The sequence below is a fragment of the Rhagoletis zephyria genome, unplaced genomic scaffold (assembly GCF_001687245.7).
Source record: "Rhagoletis zephyria isolate East Lansing unplaced genomic scaffold, Rhagoletis_zephyria_1.1 Rzeph_scaffold_00356, whole genome shotgun sequence".
In the NCBI taxonomy this organism is placed as follows: Eukaryota; Metazoa; Arthropoda; class Insecta; order Diptera; family Tephritidae; genus Rhagoletis; species Rhagoletis zephyria.
The window spans coordinates 239,028-261,369 of NW_016157440.1; the positions used below are offsets into that span (position 1 = coordinate 239,028).

A 22,342-nucleotide genomic window follows, 5' to 3' on the forward strand; every position below is an offset into this window, starting at 1 on the left:
CAAGGTTATATAAGCTTATCGATTTATCACTGCTTATCGAATTTTATCGATATACAGAGTATAACGAGTTTTAAGAATTTTTAGATACCTTTCAAAAAATTTGGAGCTGTCAAAAATAAAAATTTATAAACGTATCCAAAGAATTTACATTTTTGGGTTATCAAAATTTATCGAGCCCCCGAATTTCACAGTTATTGAAATTGGTCGAGTTGAGTTATCGGATTTCAGTGTTTTTGAAATTCATCGAACTATCGATATGTATCAAATCATTGAAATTTATCGATAAACTGGAACGTATCGGGTCAATTCCAAGTCATGCCGAAGTNCGATAACGATAAGATAAAAAAAAATTTTAGTTTCATTTTAGTTCTAAAGCAGAAGATTTCCCGGTAAGTTAATTTGTACCGTATAAGTTTTGCTACGTGTTAAGTTAGAAAACCTCTCCAAGGCTCCTAAAAACTAGAAAAACTGTCGAATTTCGACAGTAACTGGCACTCTAGTTTTAATAATTGTATTTATTGCTGGGTGAAAATTTCTCAACTGGACCTCAGATTTCAGTCAATGTTTATTGAAATTAATTTGTAATGAGAAATAATACTAATTTATGCATTCGCGTAAATTGTAAATGGATAAGCCCTTCTCGAAGGCATGCAAGGAAGCACTTTTTTCAGCCCTTGGCCTCTTAGAATGGCTTAAGATGGCCTCGAATTATCTTGACCTTAACGAATATGCAAAATCCAACGGATATATGAAAAAACAGTGATACCAAAATGACGGATTTTAACTTGCCTATTAGTGAGTTAGAAACAAAAGCCGAAAGTCTTTTACTTAGTCTTGATAAGTCGATATCAATAATTAAGTACGTGAATATGTTAAGTATTAATATATAGTCTATAAGTAGTTCTCAGGTTACTTAGTAAAATATGTATACATTATTTTGTCTAGATTAGGATTTACTTGCAGACATTATATGTATCTCCATATGATGTTAATTTACCCCCTATTGAAAGGAAATAGAGGAAAAAAAAGAAACATGTATGCACACACATAGAAATGTTTGCAAAAGAAATTAATGAACCGAGAGAAATATCCTGTAAATGATTCTCGCATGAACGCAAGTGTTTAGTTAAGCTCTACGAATCAAGACAAACCGAAAACTCAACTAGCAGAATCAGTTTTATTGCTCTAAAAAAAAAATCAAATCACAAAAATTAACAAACGTATGTCCAAGTATTGACTAAAGAAATCGAGCGGAAACAATTGGTTTGGGAAAACGTGTAGATTCAGACACATACAAAGGGAGTTGCCTAGACAAAATGAGCGTAATAAATGTAAATGCGAATCACGCGTCTTCTAATCAGGAAAGGGCAAAGTACAAAAAATTCCATGTAGAAATATGTCCCGGTCTAAATATCTGTATGTGTATGTTTACGTGTGGATGAACAGGTGAGACTCGAATCATATTCTTTCAGAGTTTCACATATCTAGCGAAATATGTTGGGCTTTAGGTGTAAGATTATTATCTTCTTAAATAAGCGTTTAGCTTTCCTAAGTTGAAATTTAAAAATTATCTATTTACTAACTTAAAAATCAAAACTTATATCAGTTTTACGAGTCTGCTACAGATCTATGAAGAGAGAAATTGTAAGAGCAAATAAACCTAGCTGACGACATCTTAACCAGCCCCATTGTTAAGCATTACCTTCTGAAGATATTTTCATAGCTATAGATAGAGCTCATCGCAACATTTCTCAATGTTGAAATGGCAATCCATTCAACTACCTTTAACTTAAGCGGATCCTCTCACATAGGTCTTTGGATGTCCTATGGATCTTTTCCGACCTGCAACTGATAGTATTTCACATCATGTCCCCTTGAATACACCCAACGCATATTTTGTAAGCTTACGAGTTCTGCGATAATTGTCTACTAAATATGCACATTTATTTTATTTTATTTAAAAATGATCAATTTTGAAGAGAATTGGCGAAAACGAAGACATAGTTTGTTTACTTAATTTGTTATATGGCTTTTTGATAAAGAGAAACATAAAAAATCTTCTTACATTTTTGATTCACTTTATTGGGCATAATAAGGGTAACATCTTTGTGTTTTAAGAATCTATACATATAATAATGTTGTAACAGGCCGATGTCTGTACATTATAGGTATTAATGAAAAATTAATATGGGGTGTCTTAATTATAGCAACAGAAGCCAAATCAACAAATTTTAGAATCACTCGAAAACCAATGCATGGCATAGAATGCAGTTTTCACCGATGTATTGCTTAAGGTCAAACTTAAAATATAAAAAAATAAGAGTTGCCATCTGTTTTAAAATCGCAGCCTAGGTAAGTTCATAAGATAAACTAAATATTGCAATATGGCTGTCAAGCGAAAAAGGTTTAAGAAGGCTTACAGCCGAAAAAATTTTTGTGGAAGGTTGCCACCTGCATAAAAATTTTGATTAAATCACATTAATAAGATAAATTGTATTGTAATATGGATATCGAACGAAAAAGATTTAGAAAACTTTACTGCCGCAAATAATTTTGAAGGGGTTGCCATCTGTTTGAAAAATGTTATTCATTTAAATTGATAGAATAAATGTAATATTACAATACTGGTGCTAAACTAAAGAGCCTTAAGAGAGTTTACTGTCGAAAATGTATTTGGCCACCTCATCAAACGCAGCCCTTGTTCACCGCGACACTATCCTTCTTTGCTTATTTTTCTAAACTTTTTTTTTTCATCTACATACGTTGGAGTCTTTCAGTTTCTGGCCGACGATGGCAATATCAACTGCATGCGCCAGCAGCATCATCTCAGGTTATTACTACAATGATAAAAGTTGCAAAGCAATTATAAAAAAAACTGTAAAATGGTCTTCCGGAACGTTTTTTTTTTTCAATTTATCCAAATTAAGGAGATAATAAATAGTACCAAATTTTTATGATTTTGCTTTTTGAAATTTAAAGGAATGGAATTCTTTTAGTTTATTTATTATTTTATTTGGCGACTTTTTAGTAAAAAAAAAATTAATTTTTTTGTCTGGTTGACAAAAAGCCACATAACAAACCAACTACACAAAGTGTCATCTTCTCTTTAAAGAATTTTCTTTAGAATTGTTCATTCTTATAAAAGTACAAACAAAGCAATCAAACAAGTCCAGTATGTATTATCTAAATAATAGCATTGGCAAGTACTATGCTGCGACTAATCACCTAATCACCTTCGCGTTATCGAATGTTACGTTTTTTTGTTACGTTTGATCAGTTGCATGGGTACATGGCGTATGAGTAACATTATTTTTCCTTCTCATATTTCATACAAAATAAATCAATCATTTAACAATCGATTACGGGAAAGTGATAAGCAGCTTACTACTAACCACTGCACTTATGTAGATAATTCTTTTCTCTACAAAATGATATTTCTTCCAACTTGATACGATGACCAAGAAATAAACCGTCATTGAAATAAGCAGCGATGCGCTAGTCGCCCATAGTTTTAAATTAATTTAAAATATTTCCTGTTAAATTGAGTGGACATATCAATATTTTAATCGGCATAACTTTCTAAGCCAGGCGATGTTTTTAAACCGTAAGGGCGCTATTACGCGGACGACCATATTGTCAAAATCCAAAAAATCGAAAACTCGAGAAAAACATCTTTGAAATTTTGAATTTACATAGTCAAAATGAATACATATTTTTTTCTAGTGGGCTACTGGTAATAATCGGTTGCAGATAATGTGCTATATCTCTTTGTTCAACAGGATGTTATGTAGATGGTCAAATGACCAGCGTAATTAGCAAAAAGTATGTGTACTTATTTTACTACTTTGTACCATTATGCTACTAAAAGGAGAAAATAGTTCCAAAAATACTCCATTTCGCTACTAAAAGGAACAAATAGAAAATTATACTCAAAGCCCATCTTTTTATGATCAGTGATTCGGTCTCAGCGGGCTGGTCAAACTTTAACCGGTTGGCCATGCGGTTCAGTTCTCTGGCTCACTCTCCCTTTTTCATTTTGCAGTCAACAATTGGTGGCCAGGGATCATATGACCGCCTGTGTAACAGCACCTAAGAGATTTATTTCGACCTCAAGTAGCAGATTAAGTGTTCTACACAAATATTTTAATTAATTCATAAATTAAATAACATAATTAAATTTAAACCTAAAACTTTACTGTAAATTTAAGTTTTGAGCTAATTTTTGCATTTCGTAAAACTTTTTTAAAATAGAAGATAAGACTAATAATTGTAGTGCAATTCAACCCATTTTCAATACCAACCTACCTCTTGCAGATTAGCAGCGCTTAATGCCAAATCTTGTTTCGGAAAAAGTACAAACCGAAATGTCGATACTTCATAAATTTAGGCAAGTTTAGTGATTTTGGTTGAAACGTTACATTTTTGCATTCACACGAAATCATTTATCTGAGCATACAAATTATGTGTACTTCTGGGAATAATGCAAGAGGGATTTAATTTTAACTTCATACAAAATAATACACATATGAATTTACTCGTATGTATATGTATGTATATGCGTTCATTGCATAGTTGAAAAAGAAATTGTAAACGCCCGGTATGCCAAAGTTATTACCAGCATGTCAACAAAAAGGCGCAATGGGTGTTAAAGTGATTTTTTTTTTTGCAAATACAAAAAATATTCAAATATATACGGTAATGACGGCAGGCTGTGCAATACTGAATAACAATGCTGTCCAAGCAGTGAAAAAGACAATACGGAAATTCAATTTGTTGGCAGTGATGCCAGATTGTGGGTAATATCCCTATTTGAGGGATATTTTGCAGCAAAAATTATTGAAAGGGAAAAAAGGGATTTTCAATTAACACAATTATCGATGCATAATTAATCAATATTCAAGAATATTCGAAACTCTTACGTAATTAATCGTTCTGCAGATGTGATATGGTGTAAAATTATGTATACGTATTAAAGTCTATAAAGACAATTTGAAGTTTGTCTCCCTTTAAAAAATTCAAGCGCCGACTAAGAAAGAAAATTTAAATGTTAAATATTAAATATGTAGTACATGTATGTATATATTATGTATATAAAATAACGGTTGCTGTTGATTCAAAAAAAGTTAAGTTCTTCAAAGTTAAAGTCACCAAAAATCACATTCGCTTACGCAATGCAAACAATTTGTAACTGTGATAGTTTTAATAATTGCCACTAGGTATTCAACCATAAAAACGCAAAAAAAGTATTTTTACAAACTTGGATTTTAATAAACACTGAAGCTCATTTATAAATGTAGTAGATGTTTTTCAATTCTTTTAGACCTTTAGTGAGTAATTAATCGATCATTGAATTTCAAAAGAATATTATAATGTATATCATTGTATGTATATTAAGGTAACATGAATGTTACTTTTTTAATACTGAAATATATGTTTTCAATTCTTTAAGAATTTTGTGCGATAAATTTTTAAAATGTGGGTAATTTAGGGATTTTTCCTCCATTTTCGTGGGTAATTTAACAGAGAATGTCGGGCATCACTGTTTGTAGGTCGGAAATGAGAAGTGATTATACGTATTTTTCTGAACATCAGCACTTTTACAAAAGCACTGCCCTCAGCTGAGCAAAAATTAAACGAAGAAATACAAAAAAAGCACATAATAAATATTCAAAATTTTATTCAAGTTTAAAAAAAAGCGCTCATGCATATTTTCAATTGTATTATGAGAGCTTGTAAGAATTATCGAGTGCCAGAGATATTTGTTAAATGTGACCACTTCGGTAGAAGTTGCTACGGTTTTTGGTTTTTTACAGCGTAATAGTTGACAAAAAATTTCACCGAGCACAAAACGCAAGTGCTTGCTTGTTCTTACTGAACGCAAAAAATGCGAACCAAGGAAACGCAAACTGTAGATTCACATGAATTCCTACATACGTACATACAAGACAATCACATGCACCAAATGTTTACAATGGTGCACGTCGCCACAACAAATCCACATTTACACTTCCGTCACTGGTTGCTACGTGCTAATGCCACATCTGCTATTTCCGAAAGAGATTCCGCTTCCCGTGCCAGCAGCTGCTCTACGTTTCCGTGCTTAGTGTAAATGTGAAATCTTTGAAATCTCCATCTATTTTTATTTTTCGCAATTGAGTTACTCACACATAGCTACATACTACATACATACATACGTATTCAATATGGATAGAAATCTAAAAATTCACATGTAACAACTCATCGAGCGAATGTGACCGTGTTGGTTCATATGCGTGGCTGTAGGTGTTTCTACGTGTCGTACGTGCCAGGCAGCTGTTAATTTAGTTTATTGCTTTGCATTCAATTGTCATTAGAGTGACAAGCCGTTGTTACACCTGTACTTCCTCGAAATTATTATTTTTGCTTGGAATTCGTAACTGGCTGCTTACAACAATAATACACAAATATAGATACATACATGCATACATAAGTATACTATACATATGCTTACATTTGCATACAAATGTAGATACGTTTATTTATTTAATCTTTTCATATACATTTTTTATACTTTTAGTGCCCCGCACCGAAATCGTTGGTGGTCCAGATCGCTTGGTCAAAGCTGGCAGCACTGTAGTTCTGCGTTGCATTGTTCGTGGCGCACTGGAGCCGCCCACTTTCATAATGTGGTTCCATAGTACGGAGCAAATAAATGCCGATTCACGTCGCTATCGCACACAAGTCGACCGGAGTCTGCCCGAGATCGAAGGCGACGCACACAGTACGGTAAGTGAAGCGGATATTTTTAAAATACGTACATATTAACTTGCTGGTATTTTCTGTCGTATGGAACGGTTGGTGTACCAGGCTCGGCTGGCTGAAAAACAGGAGACTTAGTTAAATTTGAGTAATCCCAAATCACTGACGTTTAAGCTAGTTTTGGGATTAGAGCGAGCGGGTATTGCATAGTACGGATAAAACACTTTTATTATGATATATTTTCTTCTGAAAAATACCCAACAGATATAGCGATTTTGACCATATACCTACGAAACTCTGCATAATCACCAAAATCAAAAGTTCCTGATTGTGCAATAAAATAAGGTCGAATTAAAAAGATGAGCATTTAAGACTTAATTGTTCCTTCGGAAATATTATCAAAAAAGTCAACCTAATTCAAAGTAAAACGTAGATTTTCTAAATCATATCGTCTCGTTTACATATAAATTTTGAATATAACTGTTTGGAGGAAATAATATGATTTTTTCAGTCCCGCAAATCCCACGAATCCGCGGAATTGATGATCTCGATCCCGCAAACTTGTGGGATTGCGATTATTATGCCACATTGGATTCCCTTGTCGTAATTTTAAAACATACACTTTTGAGACAAATTTTAAAATAATATGACCTGTATTCACCCTTACAACAATTTCTGGATGCTAATTCTGAGACCAGTCAACCAGTCAACCAGACTGACTCGTTTCGGACTCTTTTGGTGTCATAAATTCTGAGTTGAACAAAAAACCAAGTTGACGTAGAAGTAAAAATTTATGATAACACAGGCCAATAAAATTAAAAAAAGTATATATATTTGCGACACGGAAAGTGAACCCAGATTCTTATAGAATTTTTTCCGTAGTATCATCACCTAGAATTAGAAATATTAGATTGGCTTCAGTTTTTGAGATATTTTGACTTAAAAGTGGTAAAATGCTCATTTTTGTAATTTTTTTAACATCTATAATGGAATAACGGGATCTGGTAGAATCTTTTGAATAAGATGTAAAAAAAGCTAAACATATGTTGTATGTCGTAAACTTTAAAAGCTAAAATAAATATTTAGAGCACTTGAAACCACAACCACCTATTTTCTAACACTGCGGAAATGCATAATATAACTTAAATGGTACTTTGCGAACCCCCTTAGGAATTTTTTAGGTGTTTAAAGTTTACAACAATACAACACTTACGACACCGTTGTGAATACCCCGATTGTTTTTTTAGCACAAAAGGTTAAAACTTCACTTTTATAATTATAACCTTATGCATCATCTCTTATGGAGAATATGGTCCGACGAATGCATGCCCGTCGACTGGAATTTAGTTGTGCTCTGCCCAATCCAAAAAAAAATATGACCGTGCTATATTACCCAACTATCGTGGGACCAGCCTTATAAGGCTTTAAGGTCTTATCGATCGTATTATGTGAAAGATTGAAATCCACTGTCAAAGAATTGACTGGACCCTATAAGTGTAACTTTAGGCCTGGAAAATCTGCCATTGACCAGGTATTCACCTTACTACAAATCTTTTAAATCTCTGGACACATAAGGAGCTATTTTTCGACATAAATGCCGTTTCGGTATCACGAAAAGGAGTAGCCTATTTCTCCGAGCAATTCGATGCCAAACAAGATTTCAGAAAGGTCGCCTCTTGGTCGTGTGATTTCTTTAATCTGATGATGGAGAAGATAATCAGAACTGAGGCGCTCAGGTATAATTTATTAAAAGAGCGTACAATTGCTTGCGTAATGCCAGCCTTCAAATCCAACGGAGAATACGCTTGCTAACAAGTGCTACTTTGGACTGAGTAGACAATTGAGCAGTAAGGTTCTCTCTCGACAGCATCCGATAAGGCGGCTCTGGAGAAAGGTCTTGCAAAAGATTAACGGACTTTTACGCGTTGGCGAATATCGAATGCATGAGCTTTACAACAACATGTCATAGTGCAGTGAATTCAAATAGAACTGCACCTCCAGCTTGGCCATGTCATTCGAATGGATTCAATCGCTTCTCCATTCGCTGGTGGTAGCAGAGGAACAGGGCGACCTTCTCTGCAATGGCAAGACCAAGTGGAGAAGAACTTGGCATCTATTAGCATTTCGAACTGGCTAACAGTTGGCATAGAAGAGAAACGATTTGCGCGCATTACTTATTAAATTAGGTCGAAATCTCTTAGTCGGATACAACGCCAAACAAGGATATAAGAGCTTATAAGAACATACCATTATTTATGTAAACTTATTTTGAAGATAGCTTCCATGTATGCACTTCCTTTTTCCCTGTGATAGTAAAATTTTCGTTGAGCCCCAACAGGAAATGCAAATCAAAATTACTCGAATTTGTTCAGCAGAGCCAGAAGCTTTGAAGTGAATAATGTTCAATTGAGCGCTCTTATATTTTGAAAGTGTTAAAGTCGGTAGAGCAATGATGTCTCAACGACAAAGTCAAAAGTTGACAGGACTGCGTTGCAGAGCAGAGTTGAAAGAGTAGTATTCACTCCACTCGCATCACAATAGTGAGGGTACCTTCTCATTTATCTTCACGCAAATGGCGAAATCGTCAAATGTTATTATATTTGTGACAAATGTGTCTGGAGGGTCCAACAGATCGTCCAATTTTCGAAATGAGAAGCACAAGAAACTTGAATAATCTCCTAATCTCGTTAAAATCTATTTCCCACAAAGCCACATATAAATTTATTGCTCATCATTTATGCATGAATTTGTACATATTTATGTACATACATACAAGCACCTACTTCAATAAATTACTGTCGTTTATAGCCGCATTGGTTTGTTTGAACTTTGGCTTTATGAAAATGCAAGTCACCTGTTCCTTTAGCTCGCATCAACAGCATTTAATCTGTATTTATTATTAACAAGAGTAACACCGCCAACATTGACAGCCAATTAGGGAATATTGAATAACTGCAAAGGGAGAAAATTCAATAAACTTAAGCTAAATACAAGCGCAAACACAATTACTTACATATATAAATACTCTGTATTCTTTATTCGTGTTTTTGTTTGTTAAACATTGCAGTTGCAGACTTTGCAAATATGGCTGGATACCGATTGTGATACACATGCGACACAGGATAAACAACGGTTAAACATGAGCAAGGCTTTTGATTTGACACCACTCCATGAATGTGTGAAGTCAGAGTTGCCAAAACTCTCACAAAAATAATTTAAATTTTCGCATTATTGACTTGGTATATTTAAGGATGGTAAACGAAAGTTAAACAAGTATAAGGTTCAGGTGAAACCGCTACCTACAAAAATACATGACTTTTCGCTTTCCTAGAATTTATGGTTATACAAAAGATGTGCGTGATTTTTACTGAGTTTCAGAAGCTTTCGACCTAAAGTGATATGTACACCACACATATGTAACAAACTTGATACAGATTTCAGAATTATCAAAAAATATTTACATATGTATTTTATAACAAGTAGTCGGTGTAATGCCCATTTTCATATTTATATTATATATTATATATACATTTGAATAACTGATATTAATTTTGAGCAATTTGGATTGCAGTATTACCGTAATATCATTATAAATGCATATGAGGCGAACGTGTTTGTTGCAGGATTTGGAAAAGCTTTAATTTTGTTATTTAATTTGCTTTTGCTGTGCTTTGATTCCTGCATGTCATGGCATCGAAAACAAAACAACAGCAAATCAAAAAAAAACTAGATACTTCCACCATCGATGGCGACACTATCGACAATTTCGTATTTATAGTGGGCAACGCTGCTTCATTCACCTCTGCGTTCGTCCACTTCGAGGCACGCAACCTTCAATTTGCTAACAGCGAGTTCCATTGTCGACTGTCGACAAAATATTCTCCGATTTTACACTTCTTTGATTTGCGATTATTTTACTTCGCCCGCGAGCAACAAAATGGACAAGTTTTTTTACGGCCTGGGGCAGATCCAGACAAAATTTCTCACGGTACTTAGGAAAATTATTATTTTTATTATTTTAAGTACATATCGTCACCTGAACTGCAAAAAGACGTAACAACATCGTAAATGAAATGACAAAAGTCGTGACTAATATTTTTTTCATAAAATGATGTCGGGAGTTGAAATTCAATGAAATCCATCATATAAATCAAAAAGTGAATTTCGAATTTTTTATTAGATATGACTTTTTGCATTTCAACGATGATGTTTAATAATGACGATGTTTTAAATAATAATAAAAATATTTTTATTGAAATGTGTAAAATTATGACCTACCAAATCAGGGATGGTCCATCTTTTGGTAGTATTATCGGCATGGGATATATGTACATGTCTTTACCAGGGATTAGAATTCTGGGAATAAAGGTGTCTATGTTGTTTTGGCACGACTACTAACACCAAGCGCCTAAATGCATGATATGTACTGCTGCATGAGCAAAACTTTCCTTCATTAAATTTATGAAATTTTTGCCTATGTATTTCTCAACAATATGTGATAAAGCATCTTTAAGTTATAATTTGATGGCAGTTCAAACCATACTCGGCCTAGTAGGACGCATGCTGCGGACAATGCTTCCGGAGCCTTTTAAGCCCTATATGCAGCTCTCAAGAAAACGGTCAAGAAAAAATTGCCATTATTTCGCGTGTGTGTCCAAGGAATTTTGACATTTTGGATACTTCATAGCCTGTTGCTTCACTCTTTCCTCAAGAAATAATGGAACGGGCATATATTTCTGTTGCAAACCTGGGTTGCCTTGTGCTCTTTTTTCACAAAAAACTTTAGAAAACCGTAGTAGAAAGCGTAGTAAATTTCTTAAGAACTGCGTACTGCCTTAAGGAAATTTGACTCAAGAAAATTTCTTAGCCATTTCTTGTACGTTATTTTATATGGAGTTTTTGCTTTTCTTGAGAGCTGCATACAGGCCTTTACGGACTCTGGCCACTTTACCAGTACCTACCCATTTTTTTTGTTCGAATAATAATTTGTTTATATGTATACATGCAAACATAGTGGTCTCCCCTCTCACTGAGTTAGTCATATGTCACTTTTGTTCCAAAAGTTTTTATCGGAAGATCCTTTTTCCAATGAAAGTGAGTACAAATTGTAATCAGTAGAGTGAAAAAACATTAAGAATAAAAGAAATATCTATTTAAAGACTATCGAGTGTGTCGAAGAGTGTGTCGAAGAAAACATAAATTATCTTAATAATGCACCTCTCTTTCGAAATTTTAGAAATGATGCTGGGAAGGGGTGTTAGGGACTTTTCTGGAAGAAGTTAATTATAAAATATAAAAATATTTGAATTGAATACGTTATGATATGTGGATGAATTAGCTTAACCCTCGCTTCAGCGAAGAATTTTGAGTTGGTCGTTACACTGTTAGTCACCCCGGTGACTATATGAATATTACATGCACTGTGCATACACGGTATATTTGAATTTTCGAAAACGAAACTTAAATGGTAGTAGGCGACGGATACTTTATTTAAACGAGGTTTTGTTGTTGTTGTGTATTGTAATATTCGAAAAGGACTTTCCGGCAGAATTTAATGTAGTGGAAGATGATCGTAAATTCAACTCTAACACCGTGCGACAGTAAATTGTACACACACAAAATTTTATATAGGTATGCACGAAACCATGGGCCAAATATAGCAAAACTGCGTGTTTAGTTTTTCTCTCTGATGTGAGGATTTTTTTAAGGACGTTAAAATTTTAAAAATATAATTATGTACTTAAAAAAATTAAAAGAAATTCAGTGCAATATATAGAAACGGTATGACTATCAAATTCAAGAGAAAATTCTGTAGAATTAAGGCCGATTAAATTTTTTGGTACATAAGGACGATTACGTACTGAAAATGTCATTTTAACATTTTATCAGTGAATATCCTTGAAATTTTACAATAATTATTTTCGAAAAAATTATATGTTAAGGACTATTAGGCACTCGACCACATCCTCGAATTTCGTCCTTCGAACTTTATTCACTTCAAAAAATAAAATAAAACTTATTACAAGGACATTTTCAATACCTATTCGTCTTTGCGAACCAATTCTTTTATAATTTTACAGAACTTTCTCTTTCATTTGGTACCCTTACTGTTTTTCTACATTTGAATGAATTTTTTAAATAAGTTTTGGAATTAGTCTATATAATATCTTTGAAACTACAAAGTCCTTTAAAAATAATCCTTACGTCAGAAAGAATAACTAAAAACGCAGTTTTACTATATTAGGCCCACAGTTTCGTGGGTATATTGATTGTTTCATGTGTTTCGATTTTATTTTTTGTTTTTGTCGCACTGTGTAATGAAACCGAATCGGAATTGGAAGAGCAGACAGGAGAAGGGGCCGTTCAGCACCCCACTTGGAATTCAACTGCCAACCATGTAGAGAAAAATGAGGTTCATATCTCAAAATATAAAACAATATAATCGGGAAAGCCATTGTCTAATGATACATATATATCCATATAATCCGTCCAAAAATTTCGAATAAAACAGGCGAAAAATATGCAGCAGAATATTATGATTACGATTACGATTATTACGTCCAATTACAATTAGCCAACGGGGTGACTAGTACATCATTTATTTCTTTTGTTGAAGCTAAAGACAAAAAATTCAGTTGAAAATTATCCTAAACGAAATCGTAGTAAATTAGGGTCATAGTCCTAAATTAATTAAAATATGGAAAGTTTTGAAAAAGAATCGCCGAAAAGCACACGTGTGACTAATAGCTGATCGAAGGGTTAAAGGGTCTTTAAATTCATGATTTGAGTTCTATGAACAATATTAGATGAGTAAGCAGGCATTTGCAAAAATTTGTAACCGGAGTGCACTGTAGTTATAATTCCTTTGGCAGAAATTCGCTCAGTTACAAAATTGTATCTTTTGAAAAAACTTCCCATAAACCTATTTGCCGTTCGGTGACTGCATTACGTTCTAGATTCCTCCATTTGAGTTCTAACATCAGTGCTACACACAAATTAGAGGGGAAACTCGGCCAAGCAGTTAACAGAAATTGTAAACGCAAAAATTTATTTTTCATATGAGACAGCTTAGCTGGCAAAAATTTCATTAATAATTTGAAAGCAAAAGCTAGAAAAAATTGGCAACAATAACTATTTCAAAAAAAATCTAACCAAAAAAAAAACACCGATAATTCAAAATAATAAATTTCTGTCCATCTAAATAGCACGTTTCTAGATAACATTGTTTCATATTAATTTTTCTTTTCTCGATTTCTCTTCCACACGCAACAACAATTACAACAACAAAAAATTATTTGGCCGCTTTCATGGTGGGTACATGGCAAATCTTTGACTCACTGGCACCGACTCTGCCTCTGGATGGTGGAATGGTGGAATGGACACATTGGCTTTGGCCTTCGATGTTATCTCCGTTCGTGACTCTTGACACTCTGCTTCGTTGGTATTCAACTGGCAAATACAGACCGGCTCATTAATCATTGAATCAGCGAAAAAACGTGATAATGGCAATTACACATGTAGCCCGTCAAATAGCCCCAGTGTGACTGTGATGCTCAACGTTATAAATGGTAAGTAGATAGAAGTATGTATGTACATATGTACACATGCATATACATAGTAATCGAGAAGAAAAACTAAATGCAAAAGTGAAAAAGTTAAACAAACAGTGTTAAAGGTTTATATGTGCGAGTAAATGTGTGCAAATGATTTTCGGTGACTATCAGCTCTTCCACACGCTTTGGTGCTGGCGTTCGTCCTTTTATTTCCATAGTTTCCCTATTTTGTTTCGAGATATTTTTCCTATCAAATACTTGGAGAATGCTGACATTTTCTGGTATCCACTTGGGTTTGGAGCGTNGCTTTGGTGCTGGCGTTCGTCCTTTTATTTCCATAGTTTCCCTATTTTGTTTCGAGATATTTTTCCTATCAAATACTTGGAGAATGCTGACATTTTCTGGTATCCACTTGGGTTTGGAGCGTGAGCTAGCACAATTTTCCATTAGTTTTTGACAAATTCAAGCAATCATTTTGACTTCGTGCACGCTTATGCTCCGCGGTCACTTGAATTCCCATGGGGTTGGCTGCTTCTACGATTGCTGAGAAGAATAATGAAATCACACAGCGATTTGAGTTGGCACGCATCTTTCACGCAAAGAGAAGTGTTTACCCCTAGTTTGCGTTTACTACTGCTTTTTGTTGTGGCCTTGTGTAGTTTACTTAGTCAAACGGACGGAACTCCAAATCAGACGTAAAAGATATGTAAAAGAAATGCCTCATTGATTTTTGAATAGTATAATTGTGTTTTAGTATAATTTGATTATTTTTTTCAATTTTGCATACAGCACAAAATTCCTTGGACTTGCCAGTGATTTTTAAGACTTAAAACAAGTTATAAAAGTTTTTGAGCGGAAGCATATTTTACGGCTCTCCGATGGATTGAATATATATTTGTACTTTATGGTGTTTTCGTTTCCACCGAAAAATTTCGTTCGTGCCTTGAAATGTCACACAAAAAAGGCATATTCTCTGTCCTTAGAAGCACTGTTAGGGGAGATGGCTGCCCTGAAATACAGATGGTTGCTTAAACCGACAATATTATGAAATCCGTGAGCCAGACAAGGACAAGAAGGAAAAACATACACCGCGGAAGGGCAACATTTTTTGGAAGAAACGAATTCGCGGCTGAGTTCCAAGTTGGTATATTGCAAAGCATCAGCCTATTACATTTCTAAACCGAGCCTCTCCTCCGACTTGTGCCGTGCGCCTTGATGTTGTCACACAAAGCGGAGGGACCACAGTTTTACGCCGACTACGAATGGCGATTATATTTTTACGAGAAGCTGTTTTGCATGGCAGAAATACACTCGGAGATTTGCCATTGCCTGCCGAGGGACGACCGCTGTTAAGAAAAAACCTTTTTTCTATATTTTTTGCGATGTTGCTTTGACCAGGGTTTGAACCCAGGTACTGATGAGTGAAAGCGCGCACTGCTTACCACTACACCACAGCGGCCGATTTCGAAATAAAGCAATATATCGAGCTTATATTTCTTAAATTTAGCGCGTGGAATTTGGGAATCTAAGAAGTTGCAAAGAAAGGTTTGCCTAGAATCCTAATTATGCTCCTACTAAATTCTTACAGTTGCACAGGAGATGGTATACCATTTCCTCTGCATCTGAATAGTTCCAGCTATGACAACAAGGGTTGCCTTCCAGTACTAGTATTGCTGCATCAGTACCTAGGGCCCAGTGTCCTGTAAAAAGTGCTACAGAATTGCAGGTCCTTTACCTGCGGTTCGAACCTCTGCTGCAACTGGGATAGCATTGATAGATAATGCTAGAGTTTATGTTTATACATCCAAGTGCCTTAATTATCAACATAGCAATGCTTTACCCGGTTCGCCCTAAGCTTTAACCCTTAAATACCGACGTGTGATCTGGCATACACTTTGAGAGTTTTACATGTGTTAGCGAAGACGTCTCTGTATCGGCGCGTGCGATTTCGGCAAGTTTTGATTTTGATAGATCGCGAGTGATCTGTCAGAAGGAAGACCTCTTGGCATTTTAATGGCCTTTGTATACTTCAAACTTATTGTTCAAGGGTTTCCCTATCTATTTCCGAAGATTTGTAAGTTCATTATTCCTCTACGAAGTTCGAGCTTGCCATACCTTAACGGACCATATTTCATAAAGGCTTTTCCGACGGGCTTATTTATTCTGTAAAATTCTTTGAAAAGCACTTTTTGGAAAATTACACAATTTAGAGCGTATGCGTGTTAAGGCGCATTTGGAAGATGTTGTTCATGGTTTCTCCAGATATATACATGTATATGTACGTGTTTATGTATGTACATATGTCGATAATATATGAAAGCTTTTATTAATTTTCCCGAGCAAACAATGCCTATAGAAAGTCGTTCACTTCTTTTTGCGTTCGACTTCCTGCTACCAATTTTACCCAGCTGTACAATCACTTTAATTGAATCCCTCGTCAATCCAGATGCGCAGCGCATCCGCCTGTGTACATTTGCATTTGTTTGTGATATCCTTTTATGCTTTGCTTCATTATTTTTATTATTATTATGCTTCTTTGCGCATCACTATGTCGTCGTATTGTTAATTTTGTGATAATATTCGCGCAATTTATTTCCACACTTTCGTCGTTGTAGCGCTACACCCCCGCCGGCATGCTGTTACTGCCTGGAGTTGAAAAAAAAAAAAACTCACATCACAGTAATGGCAATTTGGCGCGTGCTGTACGAGCGCAATGAAGGATACGACAACATGTCCTGAGGTTATGCTACCGCTAATACCTTCTGCCATGCCACTAAAGCGACTACATAAATAGTTATTTCTGCTGCTACGAATCAGTAAAGATTTAGTTGGTATGTATTTAGTAGAACAGTCTCTTGAAGGACTTTAGATGGCTGTTGCCTTTACGTTCACGCTTTTACTACATACTTACATACATACGTTGTTGTATAGCGAGCTGCTGTACTGCTAAGGATAAAATGCACAAACATTTGCGCTTGAATTAGGAATTTGTTTGCATCAAGAACATTAATGATTAATTCTTCGTATTCATTACACCATAGCGGAAGCTAGCTAAGGCGCTGGTAATGGCAATGGCTTTAAGCAATCTCACTCATATATGTACCCACGTAAAATTAGTTACTGCATTCGCTATACTTATATGTACATACATACTTTATTAAAAGTAGTTTTTAGAAGGAATTATCAAAGTCTTTACTCGTACACATAAAACCATAGACAAGCGACTGTACTGTACGTCGTCGACGAGCTCGAATGCTTCAGGCTGAGGAAAATATTTACACTTGATGAAAGAAAGCAAACATAAGAAGCTAGATTAAGCCCATTATATAGAATAAGGCGAAAATGCCGTAAATGTCGGGGATGTTGAATACACATACAATATTTGTAGAATGTATATGTATGTACATATGAATGTACCCAGTGGGAAAGGAAGTAATGCATTACACGCGTGATAAATAATGTAAAGCATTCCTTATGGGTTTTAGATTCTATTACTGATTATTGTGTATTCAGCGTACTACTGTATCAAAAAAGTCCCAAAAATTCATATCAAATCGCATACATTTTTTGATTACTTTGTAACACAAAAAAGGACATTGCCTTGGGAAAAGTGCATTTTCGAATGTGAAAACGGCTGATTTACTGACTATTTTTTTCGATTAAGATACATAACATTTCCCCACTGGGTATCGATACTTCTGATGTCTTGAAGCGACAGCTCATGCAGAGTAACATATTTAGTTGGTGTTTGTGTTGTGAATCGCTTGAACACTTCCGTATCTGAGTGGTCTCTTAGGCTAATGAAAAGTCTTGATACAAAGTTAATAGTAATATGTATTTAGGTTTGTTTACTGTTGAATTAATTAATTTAATAACCGTTTCCCAAATAAACTTTTACAGAAAAAAAAAATCGGAAGGTGAAGATATTTAAAGCTAATCGAAGTAATTTTTTTCATAAGTAAGAACGTAATTACCTTATCTAAATACATGGCTAAAATGTCTAAAGAGTTTATATCTTCTGTCGAATAGACTGTTGTGATGCTACATGAATTAAATAAGGTCAAAGCGATCTGCTTTGCCAAAGGCTTCATAACTCTCATGAATATTAGAAAATTTAGCTTTAAAATTTTATTAAATTGCAAACTATTTTTGTGGCAATCTTTAATTGATTTTGATGAATGGGACTACTATTTCTACTTCTTGGTCCATTTATTTTATTAATTTTCTACTTTTAAATCTTATCCTAAAAAAATTAACAATGAATCTAAAAATAATGCAACGATATTCTGATATGCATTGTATTTTATGAAATGGACTTTTCATTTATTTTCTTTTTCAACATATGTATGTACATGTTCATCAAGGTGTCCAGATTGTTTAAAAAAAGCGCAATTTCTGAAAAAAATCGCCAAAAGACGCCAATTTTTTTTCTAATAAAATTAATGAAATCGATTTAACAAATCTTTTATTTAAAAAATGCGATCTTGCTATAATATAGTTTTTAAAACCAACCCCGAATATTATACCTTCAGAGGGTAAGAATAAATAACACAAATCACTTATATAATAGTGATGTACAATAAATTTTCTTTAAAAATACGTATACTTTTAATATATATTTTTTTCAACACATTTTGCAATAGTACTGCACAATTATTGAACTTATTATAACTAATATTGAATGATTAATCGCACAATCCACTTTTAAGAGCTTGGCGCTAAAAATAAAATGAAAACCTATAATAAGGCTAGATCGGTTATTTCCACTATTTCTTCAAAATCACCTATAGTAGTGTCTGAATCATTTGCATTTCTGTTGTTGTCATATATTGAGCTATTCAAGCTTGATAACATATTGTTTGATATCGGATAAATTTTGCAGCAGAAACTATTAGCCTTCATATAACATTTTATTCGAACTATTGAATTAAGGCTTTCCAACTTCATCCTATTTCGAATCTTAGGTTTTGTTGAATTCATTACGGAAAAAACGCGCTCAACAAAAGCCTTTGAGTACGGCAAGGATAATAATATGAAGGCTACTTTATTTATATTTCCAAGCATTTTATTGCCTGTTGCGGCTTTCACTCCGTAAGAAATTATCCATAATTCTTCAGAGTCGGATGGAATGGTTCTGAAATAGGTTATTCCATGGGAAAGTTAAAAGGTTTAAATATTAAGTTTCAGCTGCTTTTCTTTCCTTCAAAGTCAAATAGTGAATTGGCAGGTCCCTGAAACTCGCTCTCTTGTGATTCACATACTTTTCTGGTGATAATATTAAAGCCTTTTTAAAAGTGTTTAATTGACTAAGTAATCGTTTCAAAAATTCTTCGATTACGGTGACTTAACATTTTTGACTGTCTTTTAATATGCTTCCTGAGTTAAGTTTATCACGGATTCCATTAGCCTCATATGTAAAATTATCGTCGAAAGCTAAAGGGCTAACTATAATATGAATAAGCTGCCGTAACTGACTGTCAGAAAATGAATGAAAAGTCTGTCAAATGCATAAGCAACGTAGTGTAGACTTTTAGGTGGCTATATTTTACTTACATGAGTTCAGTGTTGCCACATTTATTAGATATAACAATAGCCACTATCGAGCAGTATGTTGTAGATCACACAATTATAGTAACCTAGAAACGCCGAAGAACTGTTCGCTTTGCGAAAATTTCAGGATAACCTGGTGTTTCTGTAAAAGGAAACGCTTACGGCCCACTTCCTAATGTACCACTTCCTAGAACCAGAACTTCTATTGACCTGTGTTACATGTAGGACTGAATCGAAAAAGTTACCAAGTTGAAAAATAAATTACCAAATATGATAAATAAAGAAAAAAATTACCAATTTTGGTAAAAAAAGCCAACGCGGCAACACTGCATGTGTTACATATGTACATTAGAGTGGTCCAAAAAAATTTAGTTGGAATTTTAATGCCGGCACCCCCTAGGACTGTTCTACATCGAAAAAAATATACCACTATTTTTTTATTTTGAAATCAAAAAATATTTAGAGGGTGCTCAAAGCGCTCAAAGTTTTCCATGTATTTTATATGGAGAAAAAACCATTTTTCGTAGAAATGGTATAAAACTCTTAAAAATCAATATTTTTCAATCGGAAAACCGTGGTTCTCTTCAGAAGACTTCCAGTATTTACATCCAATTGTTTATTTAACCATTTTTTATGATTAAAGATTTTTCCATTGCATTTTCTAGGGGTTTAGGAGGACCTATAAAATATGGTTACTATGAAAAAATGGTTAAAGAGACAATTGCGTATTATTACTGGGAATCTCCTGAAGATAAAAAAAGTTTTCCGAGCGAAAACTGTTGATTTTCAAGAATTCTACACTATTTCTACGAAAAGTTGTTTTTCCCCCATATAAAATACATGGAAAACTTTGAGCGCTTTGAGCACTCCCTATTTTTATTTTTTATTTTTTTTCAAAATAAAAAAATATGGGTATATTTTTTTTCGATATAGAACAATCCTAGGGGGTGCCGGCATTAAAAATCCGACCTTATTTTTTTACATACATTTTTGGACCAATTTAATGTACATACATACGTACGAGGACAAATAGCTGATTCCGTACGGAAGGTGCGATCAGTATCGCTCTTTCCTTAAGCAAATGACGTTTGGCGAAACTTGACGAAACTTGATGTTAAGCACATTATAGTTTCAGAATAGGATTTGTGTGTATTCGCACGTTTGCATACGCTTGCTTATTCATATTATAGTTAGCCCTTAAGTTTTGTATATTTTTATAATTGGAAAAATTTATTTGAAGGGGAAAAATCGCCAATGGCGATTTCCTAAATTTTTACGAACAATTATCCAAAAAATTCGCCAAATCTGGACACTCTGGTTCGTATACGTACACAGAAGCACATCAGCGAATTTCGATTCAGTCTGCTTGCAGATTTCACCAATGTTGCGTTACGCTCGGCTGTTGATTGTTTTTTTTCGTAATTTTAGTACACGCTTGCCACATTTTGCGTAGGAAATTAACAAACAATACCCAAAGCAAAAAGTGGTGTGTTGTTCTTAGATTGTTGTTTGCGTGCGTTTGCTACGATTCAAATATAAAATAGTGCGACTCTATATAAGAACTACAGTTTATAGTTCAAAGATCTTTCAACAAGCCACAGTGTTCATTATGCTGTTATTCCTGCTTATTTTTAATATAAGCAAACTGTATTTTTAATGCCGTGTGCATTTAAAAAAATATAAAAGGGGCTGCTTGCTGACCAATCTTCACTAATTTTATAATAAGTCCAATGATTTTTATAAAAAAGGGCACTACTTGCATACCTTATTTTATTTATAAGAAAGTAATAAATTCCAAATACCGTAACCATCTGGCCGGCCAGAATTTTAAAGAATTGATTCTAATAAAACGGCGCCTAGGTATTAAACAAATGAGTTTTACTAATTTAAATTTTTTTTAAATTTAACAAGTTATTAAATTATTAAATTATTAGTTACTAAAATTTTCCAAGACTCATTATTTCACTATACGTATCTGGAAAAAATGCCAAAAGACTAATGCACGAAAAATACGTCTTTAAGTACATTTATAAAAATGTGGCAACCATAACTGAGCGCGACGCACTAATACCACGACAAAATGAAACTGTGTCGGTGTGCCCAGCATTGATTTCAAGAAATGGCGTTGTGTAGTTCCGCTGCAGCGCAGTGCATATTTTTAGACGCAGCAAAATAAGGCGGATATTAAATAATTTAACTACTTCCGGCGAGGCAGATGTCTCATGATCACCTTTCTTCAAGTAGCAATAATTTGTCAACACTCTTTGCTATAATATCTAACGACGAGGTTGATGTCTATACTAGTTTTACATATTCCATGTCTAGATAAATGATATTCCGAAATAATGAAAACGTGGTAAAAAAGCTTACGCCCTTTGGCGGATGTTTAAAGAAAAAGATGTGTCCAGAAATAGATTTCTCATACCAAAACTCCTTGTAATAAGTATATCTTTGTATGAAATTTATACACTTAGTTATGACACTACAGCAAAATAAAACGT

At 34.2% G+C, this 22,342-nt stretch overlaps 1 protein-coding gene across 1 annotated transcript in view; it reads left to right on the forward strand.

Annotated features, from left to right (window-relative positions):
- Positions 1-22,342, forward strand: part of dpr11 (defective proboscis extension response 11) — a 163,066-nt gene that overhangs the window by 128,512 nt on the left and 12,212 nt on the right. Inside the window, exons 5-6 of the mRNA XM_017610960.1 lie at positions 6,557-6,765; positions 14,201-14,306. Coding sequence (XP_017466449.1) covers positions 6,557-6,765; positions 14,201-14,306 — 315 coding nt within the window. The remainder of the gene's footprint in view (positions 1-6,556; positions 6,766-14,200; positions 14,307-22,342) is intronic.